The 11,280-nt window shown below is 47.3% G+C and overlaps 1 protein-coding gene across 3 annotated transcripts; it reads right to left on the bottom strand.

The window, feature by feature from the left end:
- Positions 1 to 777: 777 nt before the first annotated feature.
- LOC135824758 (uncharacterized) lies at positions 778 to 11,111 on the bottom strand. Of its 3 annotated transcripts, XM_065337462.1 has the most exons (7): positions 10,931 to 11,110; positions 7,379 to 7,458; positions 5,421 to 5,549; positions 4,614 to 4,721; positions 3,483 to 3,685; positions 2,757 to 2,979; positions 778 to 2,244 (listed from the first exon to the last, which is right to left on the bottom strand). In XM_065337462.1, the coding sequence occupies exons 3-7, from the start codon at positions 5,461 to 5,463 to the stop codon at positions 1,661 to 1,663; spliced, it is 1,161 nt and encodes a 386-aa protein (XP_065193534.1). In that variant the 5' UTR covers positions 5,464 to 5,549; positions 7,379 to 7,458; positions 10,931 to 11,110; the 3' UTR covers positions 778 to 1,660. The 3 variants fall into 3 exon arrangements, with proteins under 3 accessions (XP_065193534.1, XP_065193535.1, XP_065193536.1); XM_065337463.1 differs by lacking the exon at positions 7,379 to 7,458 and having other exon boundaries at positions 10,931 to 11,111; XM_065337464.1 differs by lacking the exons at positions 7,379 to 7,458; positions 10,931 to 11,110 and adding an exon at positions 6,037 to 6,227.
- Positions 11,112 to 11,280: the final 169 nt, after the last annotated feature.

The raw sequence follows: 11,280 nt of genomic DNA, 5'->3' as shown, positions 1-11,280 counted from the left end.
AACTCCTACAGTACTCCTCATGCATGACATTGTGATGGACTAGTTCACTACAAAACAAGTACATGACTACAACGTACATGTGTAGTTTCACACGACGTAAGTTTCGCCATATGGTCCATCACAATGTCATGCATGAGTAGTACTATAGGAGTTTGGCGTTCGGCTTGTACAATTCGTTTTCGCAAGGCTTCCCCCTTCTGTACTCATCTTTGATACTTCTGAGCCACCCAAGTGGAATGGTGTGCTGCTTTGCTGCTTCGAATTGTAGTTAGACCGCTTTGTCAAGTATCTTACTGGTCTCGTCATCGTCCAGTAACAATCGACATTCTTTGTTCCGGTGGGACTGTAGCTTGTGCTCGTTTTCGTTGCGCTTACCTTCCCCTCTTTGGTCTCTCCTTAACCTTGAACCTTCCGAGTTGGAAGGCTGTTGGTTAGCGCTACGGAGATGTGTTGAAGCTAGGTGTCAGGTGTCGGATGCCTCAGTACTCTGTCAGTTTTGTGCCTAGTTGTTGCACTTTCTGACTGTATAATCCAGTTACAGTGATGGAGAGTTACTTTTAACTCGTATCCATAATTATGTCCTTTTCCTTTCTACATTAATTTGAAACTCGGATGCTGAGCCAATAATAAATTTTATTATCTATTGGCTCAACATCCGAGTTTCAATTTTTTTCCAAATCCAGATTTAAACCAGGCCCGAACGTACCTTGCCAGAGTGCTCAAGCTGATAAGTCAGTGAGCTCTGCACAACGCAAACAGCAAAGGCACTACCCCACATGAGAGTCATCATCATGAATAGTAGTATAATTATGTGTTTGAATTGAAAAATGCTCCTTCGTGCAAAACGGGACATTTTAAAAAATTGGTGTTCTGTTCATTCACATTAGAATCAGGCGAATGCGCTGCTGCTGCTGCTTTGCAACCTACCTTACTTTAGACAAACGTGATCAATATCGAAGTGTTTGAAAATTGTGTGTGATTCCAGGGCTACATGATTGTATTGTATTCGCAAAGTTACATGATAATACATGTAACAGCTACGTGTACATGGAATACACGTGTACATGTAGATGCGGGGGCAAATACACAAATTGCTAATTGAAACGGCAACAGTTGACGTGACTGAAGAATGCGGCACTTGGACCAAGCAATGTAGAAGGTGATCGGACAAAAATGCAACACAATTGCGCTGTTACGAGTATAATTGCTCACACGAGGAAAAAGAAGGAGATTTGGCAGTGCAGGATAATTTGTGGGCTGGGAAAATGAATGAGTGTATGGCCATCTTCTACATGCATCGGTATGTCCATTCACTGCGCACACTGCAAGTGGGCTAGCATGCACTGTAGCAGGGTTGCAATGGGATTCGAGGAGAGGTTGGCAGTGCAGGAGAGTATGGGCTAAGGCAGATAAAAGAGTGTGCTGTGTAGGCATCTTCTGTGTCCAATCATTGCCTAGCAGAGGTGTGGTGAACGCGCGTGCAGTGCGAACAAGAGATGTCCGTGGCAGCTACATGTACTTTGTAAGCTAGAGAGAAGGAAAAGGTGTTGACATCGCTGCCATACGTCTGTGATCGTCAACGCAAGGAGGATGATAATAGTGGTGATGACCATGCAGAGTGCGTTGGTTATCATGGTCCCCTGTGTGCCAGTTGCCAAGGTTACCGCGGTATTTCTTGCATCACGGAGGCATAGGGCACGACCATGTATGCGCAGCAACTGCAGCAGCTTATGTAGAGGAACATGAGCAGGTCCAGGGTTAGCATGACGTACTCAGCTAGGGTGACCCAGAAGGCATACTCGAACAGGCCACGGTGGCAGTACGGGTGCAGTGGTAGACCGCCGTGACGACGAATGTGACCTGCACCGCGCAGCAGCCTGGGATTGGCCAAAGCGAAGTCCACGCCGCGGAAGACCTGCTTGCCGAGCGAGGCATCCACCATTGCTTGCTGATCGTTGTCCGTTGCCATGTGCACGGCGGAATCACCGTCGCCTTCTTGGTTCACGTTAGCCGCAGCGTCATCCTTGGCATGGGCCAATTCATCAACTTTGGTTGATCCCGCGGCGGCGTGTTGTTGGTCCAAGTCTGTGGCTTTCCCGTTGTCATCCACCGCCGTCTCCAGCTGTTGCAGATCCGGCTCAGCCGCCTTCTGCTCATCACGTACAGCAGCGGACAGTTTAGCATGTCCCTTATCATGCTCGTGGTTGCCTCTCAGTGACGTCTCTACTTTCACATCCAACGCGGCTGTATGAATGCACATCAGAGGCCGAGAGAGACATCAGGTGTACGCAGACACAGGTGCTTGTGTGTTTGGGGCGGCGGGGGGGGGGGGCAGGGTCCTAACCCCAAACCTGAATGTGAATGCAACCTGAATGTGTGCTTTGCAGCTTACTACCCCTCTCTTTTGCCAAGCCAAGGATGCCTACCGTCACTCACATCATCCTAAAATTCACATTCAGGCCAAATGTGTGTGTGTGTGTGCTCAATAAACATGGCCTTCTTGTCTTTCCTTTTCTTGTTTCTGCCATTTTATTACTAGCAAAACTTCTATTCCCTCGCTGTAGGGAGTTTCTCCTTTCCGGGTGGGATATTGTAATTGAAATGGCGTATTCGATAATTTATCATATACGCCATTTCAATTACAATTATTGGATATCCCACCCGGAACGGAAAAACTCCCTACAGCGAAGGAATAGAAGTTTTGCTGGATCGAAATGCACCGCCGGCCTGGTCTTAGCTAAATGAGTTCCATTTACCTTCGTGGGCAAGATGAGGTGCCTCCATCAGGTGAACGCGGGGTATATTTAAGTGTTTGACGACAAACAGATGTGTTTCCGGCTCGTAGACATAGTTGTGCTTGTACTGCGAGTGCAGACCAAAGATCCAGGCGCTTCCCGCTATAAACCAGGCCATGTTGAACCAGAACAAGATCCACAGTGACCAGCTGAACCAGAACGAACGACAGCCTTCCGAAGTGTCCTGCATGTACATGCACAGGTATACCAGGCGGTAACAACACATCAAGCACGAACACAGGCGCGTTTACATGCAGCTGTTCAAAACACATGTTTATCCCTTTGTCCAACTCCAAGAGTGGGAACACGGTCCAGAATGAGAGTGGTAGGCCGCCGTGTTATTTCTACTCCATATTCTACTGTTGCCTTGAAAGGCCTCCGTAGCATGTGAAGTTCCTTCTTCAAAGGTTCTTCATTTCTCTCCTCCTTTTATAATTAATTCACATAGAACCCCTTGGTGCGTCTTGTCTGTGAGGAAGTCGAGATACTTGGTCGACCGCACAGTTGCAGGACCTCAACACCACATTCCGCCATTGATACTTTCTTCACTGCGAGTGCGTAGCTTAGTGAAAACGAAAAGAGAAAATGAAATGGGACATCCCCTGCACAGAACTATTGCCTCCGGGAATCCTCAAAAATTCTCATTGGATAATAATTATTAATACCACCCAACCACGTGATCCTTACCCTGCACTGGCTCCATACGCTCCAGGAGCCGGTTGCCCATTTGCACATGAACAGCAGGTTGCTGGTGATGCCGAAGCTGCCCGCCACCACCAGGTACACGGGGATCATGTGCTGGGCCGTGCACAAGTTCATGTACAGTCCGCCCACGCACACACTGGCAATCGATATGCCCAGATAGAACCAGGACATCGCGCGATACCACACTGCAGAATAGGAATAATACAAAAATATACATGAACCTAAAGCTCGGATGTTGAGCCAAAATAGTAATACAATGATTCATGGACAGTCAAACCTCTTTAGGATGAACATGAAGGGACCGATGGTATTTATTCGCAATAACGGGAGTTCTTCTTATCCGTATGTTATAACCAGTAAATACATAGTGAATTATCAAATGGAGTTACAAATACTAGTTCTTATGCAAACATTTGTCTTATCCGTGTTCTTCCTAACGAGATTTTACTGTATGTAGAGAGAAAAGGACATACTTCAGTACAAGTTGCTAGTTGTGCCTCGTTGTCGCACTATCTGACTGTATATTATCTCGTTACCTTGGTGGACTGTTAGCCATACCTAGTAACTTGTACAAGGTAGGTCCTTTTTCTCTTTACATATAATTATATGCACATGTAGTCATGTTCATAATCATAAGTACACACACACACACACACAACAGAGGTGAAAGGCTGTGTAGCTGTTACTAAGTCTTTATGTTTCACGCATTTCAGCGATCATCAGACAGCAGCATGTATTCCGCGTAATACCGGTAATTATCATTATTATTATTATTATTATTAATATGTCAGATCACAGTACAGGGCCTGGGGTAATGAACAAGACAAACAATGACAGCATTCTAGAGAGATGGTGACATCATCGTGCACGGAGGGGGAATGATTTCAATTCAAATTTACACATCGACTACATGTACATGTGTATTTCAGAAAATGGCTTGAACGTGTTTAGGAAGTCCCACGCTCCAATGCAGCCATCCTCACATTGTTTAGCCTCAGCAATCATACCATAATTATGGTCTCTTTGCCCCAATTTAGCAGGAGATTATTTTCAGGCATGAGCCAGCCATGTACGGCCAGACCAGGCCGAACAATCCAGCGTCACGTGACTTACCTATGTTGGAGAGGACGTTATGCATGAAGGTAAGTACGTCACCAGTGGTGGTGAAATACGTCACGTTGAACAGCGTGTTGAACATGTTTGCCATCGACGATTTGCTCTCTGCATACGGCACGTGGAGCAATGGACGACGGCGATTCAGACCCCGGGTACCCCATACATGCCAACAGTAAACACAACAGAAATGGAGCAATATAAACCTGGTTCACACATAATAATAATATACATTTTTTCATGACTGCACTGTCGAGGGACAAATGCCGACCATGACGTATTATTTGTATGGTGCGAGTGAATTTCTGCTATAAAGAACTAACTTGGGCTGATTGCGTAAAGCGTGAAACAGTTTCAAACTCAGAGTAGCTACAAACTAGCCTTACCCTTTCTGTTCTGTGTATTACAATGTCTGCCTCCGCCATGTCGGCACACTGGGTTCATCCCCCGATGAAGGACTTCGGCTATAAAGAACTAATTCCCCTGCACATTGGTGTTCTTTATATCAGGAGTCGACTGTCATTATTAGTTTGCCTTTGAACTACAGTAAAACCTCTCAAGGCGACCACTCGGATAAGGCGACCACCTGTCCAAGAAGACCACTGAAACCAGGATCAAGGGATGCTATTTCCAGTCAAATGACCCTGGATAAGGAGACCACCTGGTAACAGAGACCACGTTTTGAAAGTCCCTTGAGCGGTCGTCTTAGACAGGTTTCAATGTACATGTACTTGTACGCGTGTTGACAACACATTGCTAACATGGGCGTCGTGAAATACCGGTTTTTTAAGACTCTCTGGTTCTAACCTTGCAGCGCCTCGTTGTTCAGTGAGGTCCTCTCGGTGGCCATGATGTCGGAGCGGATCAGTCCCAGCCTAGTCGTCGTCGTCGTCTTTGCTGAGCAATCCTCAGTCAATCAATAGCAGGCTGTCAAAGCTGCAAATAGAAAAAAAAGGAGAAAGGGGAGAGTCAGACAGACAGATAGACATTCACACACACTCCTACATAATCGTACATACTTGAGAGAGAGAGAGAGAGAGAGAGAGAGAGAGAGAGAGAGAGAGAGAGAGAGTGTGTGTGTGTGTGAGAGAGAGAGAGAGAGATTCTCTGAAATGCAATTTGGCACCCGACCCCAAAGGCTGAAACAATTCATACCGTCTCTAGACTGCCTCGAACCCCCGCGTGACTCTACCAAATTGGCCTGAGCTCTATGCATGTTGTCTTGAGGATGTCATGATAACGATGATGTGGGTCATCTTGCCAAGTGGCTGATCTTAGTGTTGGAGGACAGGTCGTGGCCATAAACAGGTTCTACATTTCAGCAAGCTGGTTCCCCGAAGCTCCTTGCTTGCAATTATTCGAACAGTTTACAAATCGAAATTCCACTCCCCTCTTGGAAGCATTCGTTTAGTACACTCCCTACCTTTTCCTTGGCGAAATTTCCCTTTCAGATCTGATAAGGCTAACCTAGTCCCTTTCAATCAGGCAGTTGGTGAACCAATATAGGAGGAGCGCCGCATACGCACGACTCCAAAGTGCTTCACATTCGCATGGACTATTCCATATTTTACTGTGCTCGAATGCTCAGTCTGGGTAGTTGTGTTACGCGGTAGACCTTCAAACAAACCAAACTTGAGTTTCATCACAAGCCTGCGAGAGGCTATGGCAAACGGATTATGTCTTATCGCTTCACTGGCACGGTGGATGTGAGGCATACGATTAGGATGTCCTATGAGTGTCGAGTTTTGCCTGGATAGATCTCCGGTGTGTGGGGCCTGGCCGTCCCTAATACGACTTCAGGGCGAATCTTGCTAGCTTAGTATCACATGTTAGAACCGACGTGCATTCCGCGTATTCTCTCCCGAATTGTATTGTGTAGACATTCCGCCCTAGGATGAACTTCTGCTTCAGCCGAAAGGTTTGTTGATCACAGTCTACACCATGCTGTGGCAGAAGAGGACCTCCACGATTCATATACGAAATACACAAATAATCGTAGGTCTCGAGTCCTGCGACTTTACCCTTCACACCCACACCTTAAAGTAAGGAACTCGCATCAAAGTGGTAGGCTTTGGGGAAGTTTTTAAAGTTTCAAGTTGCCACAAGATTCGGCCTCGGTCCGCTGTTCTGTGCACATGACTGTGCTGATGAGTTCACAAAGAACTGCACGGGGCATCTAAGGAGAGTGAGCAGATGTCAATGCATGATGGAGCACCCTAACATGAAGTACTAGTAAAGAAAATCAGGGGAAGGGGGGGGGGGGGGCAGTGCCATCCATTTTTATGTGAACAGATGGATATACACGAAAATATGTGCTTGAAAAAAACTGAAATTCTAGAATTGCTTTGGTCCATTTTCCCCTGAAACTGATGACGATCGAAACATCTTCATTTCGGTAGGAGCTGGACCACGGTCTGGACCTCACTCTGGTGAGAGAGCGTTCTGCATTATGCCGTGCCGGTGTACATTCTGGTGAAGGAAAAAATATACTAGTTATCTCAAAATTAATTCTGATGTAATAGCGTGTGTAGGTTTCAAACAAAAGCCGGGCTGAAAGGCTCTCATCCCATGCGATGAAAGGGTTCACTCCATGAGCCGCTGCATGAAAGAGATCTAGAGAGCAAACCCTGCTCCTCTGAGTACCCACACGGTACAAGTCGCCTAATGCCACAGTGCCTACTCCGATGGGGTTGTTCTCTGATCCGTTAAGTCCGCACTAGCATTGTGAGCATAGTGGCGGAGACTATGTAGACGCGCATGCTCACCGGCGTGGTCTTCGCAAGCCTATAGCAGGCTACAGTGTGTTGACGTATCCACGCGTACTGACGAGAGGCATCGGGGAAGCCTGCAATTACAGGGAAGGTGAGTGGGACAACGAAGTACATTGTATAATTATGGTGTACAACATGATCGCGGTATAGAGAGAAACGCATGTTATCAGGTTATTGTACAAGCAGTTTGAGACAACTTCTTGCTTCCCAGCAGTTCCAGACTGAGTGTTTCAACAGCCCGAAGCAATATGGATGCTATCTCCCCGCTGCTCCCCGCTGCGGTCAGGCAAGAAAGAAAACGCAATCGCTTTAAGTCAATGGCTCTTGCCTTTTTGCTTACCAGATAAATAAGCCTCTTTACAAAATTAATGCTGTGTGCACTGCTCGTTCCGGTATTTTCTTCCTATGCAAGTCGCAACTCCTGTTTTGAGTTGTTTTTCTTCTCTCTTTTTCTTTCCCTACTAGTTGCTGTTTCACTCACTGATCCTTATGCACAGATATACAGCATTCCCTCACTAGTGGGACCATTGTTATTAGGCTAGGGCCTGTTTTGGACTTCCCACTCTAAATAAAGAATACAAACAAACAAACAAATCTCGCTTGACAACGACAGACGCTCCCACTGACTACTGAGAAGTTCCATTTTTTCTGTCATGCCATCTCCATTGTTGGCAATGTCTTCAGGTGCTGAAAGGTGTTTTAACACTGAACTACACCACATGTACTGTGGTTGTTTGGATTAGGTGACGAGGACACAAAGGTTTCCCTGGAGACCGACGGCAAAGTCTGTGGGGACTTCGACGTCAACACTACTAGAATGCATTAATTTTATACCTGTACTTTACTAGTGTAGTGATCGGGCAAGCCTCCTGTGTGCTCGGAGTGGCGGTCATGAGCCAGTCAAGTGTCAAATAGACGGTAAAGGCCCCTCCAACGTTGCGATCTATCAACTTTCCTATTTCCAGATCTGTGTGTAAAATATTCCTTTACTCTAACACCTGCCAAGATCCACCAGCCCAGGCTGCTATCCTCACCCAATCACAACACAACAGGACCACAGCAGTATCCAAATGCAAGAAGAAGAAGAGGATGAGAATGTCGTTGCTACTCTGAGTGTCACGTACGAGGCGATCTTCGCCTGCTGTAAGAAGCTTTGCTCTTGGGCATCGAGCACTCCATTGGACAGCCTGGAACCTTTCTGTTTTACAATATCCAAAAATTAATACTTCGACTTACAAGGGACTCATTTAGACAACCCCACGCTACAGATAACTGGTACTACTTGTTCAGGCTGCTCGAACTGTCGGCTGATGATGAATAACTACTTCAGTACCTTAACCGATATCTGGGGAATGAGATAGACAGAGTGGGTGGTGATTAGGTGATAGCTCTTTGGCGAAGAACGCTCCAGAGAGTGGCAGATTCTGCTCGAAATGCAGTGAAATGGGCAGAACCATACAAGCCTTATGGCAGGCACTTCCTTGAATTCTGCTCTATTTCTCTTTTTTCACATACCAAACATGTACACGTACATATATGAAAGGTTTTGCTAATATTTTCTGCCGGCATCATTCGAATGGCTTCTGGGCGAACATGACATGTACTGTTCTTCACTAACCTTTAGGTACTTTGCCTCACCGCCACCCTGGCCCACACCAAGAGAAGAACGAGTTTGGAAGCTGTTCCGAAACACGCCCAAACCAAAACGCCCTGTTTAGTAGATAGGTACCGTGCTCCTGTTGCCCTGTTCACTACTCAGATTGTCACTGAAGCAACAGCAGAACTCAGCACCTCACATCACCTGACTGATCACTGTCCTGCAGAACCGAGCGGCGAGAGCGGTATACGGTTTGCCGCCTCACACCTCGGCTCAGCCTCTGCTCGAACGGATGTCCCTGTACAGAGTTCGCGAGTGCTACGCCCAGAAGCGGCTCGTCCTGGTGTGGCGCTGTGTCAATGGGAAAGCCAGCAGTGTCCTCCAGGACCTATTCTCACCATCAGCTGGCAGCACCACCCGGCACCAGGTTTCCAGGGGCCTCACTGTCCCCTCGGCACAGTCAGAAGCCGGCAGATCTCGCCTGGCCTTTCAGGCAGCCTTGGCCTGGAACGCTCTCCCAAGGAGTGTAAGGGAGATCAAGGCTGCCCAGCAATTTAAGCTTGCCTCCATCCCCTACACCTTGCAATGAATGCTGTGTCTGACTTTCCCCGTCCACACACCACGTCATTTACTCTTCTCTGCGTGCTTGTGCGCTTATGAACTCTTTGTGTTCCCTCTGTTGACGCTTCAAAATCGCTCTATTGACACTGCAAAATCGCTCTGTTGACGCTGCAAAATTGCTTATCATCTCCCTCCCCCCCCCCCTCTCTCTCTCTCTTTCTCTCTCTCTTCTCTCTCTCTCTCTCTCTCTCTCTCTCTCTCTCTCTCTCTCTCTCTCTCTCTCTCTCCCCGTAGCTCTCTCCCTTTTGAAATTCGCTTCCATAGAATTGGGCACCATTGCCCGTTTGGCCTTGCGAAGCAAAATAAAAATCAACAACAACAACAACTTTATTGCGCCAGTAAGCGATGAGGATAGCGCTACATGTATAGCTGTTTGCAGAGGAAGTGTGCCAAGACACGAGACAGAGTGCCTTCCTAAGGTTACCAGAGTCCAAGTGGCCAGCTCCACATAACGTTAAAATCTTCATGACGTGATTATTTTTAGCGTACTAGACTAGTATCGTGTTTTAGCCACACGACTACGCGTACTGGTTAAAACAGAGCGCGCTCTGTCTCTGGTTTACAGGCCGCCCTACCATAATTATTATTATTAGAAGCCATGCTAAATCAGTCACAGCACTTACATGTGTGTCCTGATCTCACATGCAGCTGACATGCACGGTGCTAGCCTATCGCAGTATGGGTTAATAGAGTGCAAAACCTTCAGTAAAACGGACATGAACTCCCTGGAGCGAAATTCCCTGCACTGGTTCACCTCAAGGACTCAACATCCGAGATGAAATGGCTGGAATTGCAGCATATCCAGGCACCATGTAATGCCCCCCCCCCCCTTCGCTATCATAATGATTGGGTAACGATCCCGTTTGACTTTGCGAAGTAAAAATTAGTAAAGAATACACTACACATGCGTATACAGAGATGGCCCAGGAATCTGCCATGTCTTTGCGACTCGATTTTTTCGCATACAGCGATTAATAGCCAGAATTGTACTTTCTATCCGTCCGTATGCTCTGTTCGGATTCCAGTGAACCGCCAGTACTAGTGCCTCGGATATAACATACTTTTCACTTTGACGCCCATACCGGTATAAAGACTTTGTACTTTAGTCAAGACCTGGCCTGCTGCGTGCAATTCCCTCTCCAACCAGTTCTCGTCGGATATTGAGTACATTGTGCCTTGGCTAAAAAGTACAGATTCAGAACAACGACTGCATGGAGGCACTTAACACTGAAGTGTACCGTGCTTCACACGATAGTTGCACTGCACGTAGACTTTCTCCGCATACACCAGTTCCTCCACCCCTGCAAGCGCAAGACAGAGTTTCTCACCTGACGCGGCTCGTAGCACAACAGATAGCGCAGCTAACTATGTGCTGTCCCTTCTCGTCCACTTGGTCCCTGATGTTCCCAAACCTCCGCCTTGCTCGCTTGCTTGTGCCGCTTCTTTCCCTGGGGATGCCCAACTCAGCTCATCCCGGCATAGCTTAGGATGGATGATGGCCACATCGAGCGGCTGCTGTTATACGGACCTGGTGCACACGTCGAACCCCAGTCACAGCGGCAGGGATGCATCGTCTGCAAGGTGTGACGACATGCTCCCAGCACTTTCAGTGTGCGCTCGTACTATGCGAGGCGTACCAGCCGTCGACAGTCCGCACTCGCCGGAAGCGGCCGTCCTA

This window comes from Sycon ciliatum, chromosome 9 (assembly GCF_964019385.1).
Source record: "Sycon ciliatum chromosome 9, ocSycCili1.1, whole genome shotgun sequence".
Lineage (NCBI taxonomy): Eukaryota > Metazoa > Porifera > Calcarea > Leucosolenida > Sycettidae > Sycon > Sycon ciliatum.
This window is presented reverse-complemented; position numbering and strand designations above follow the sequence as displayed.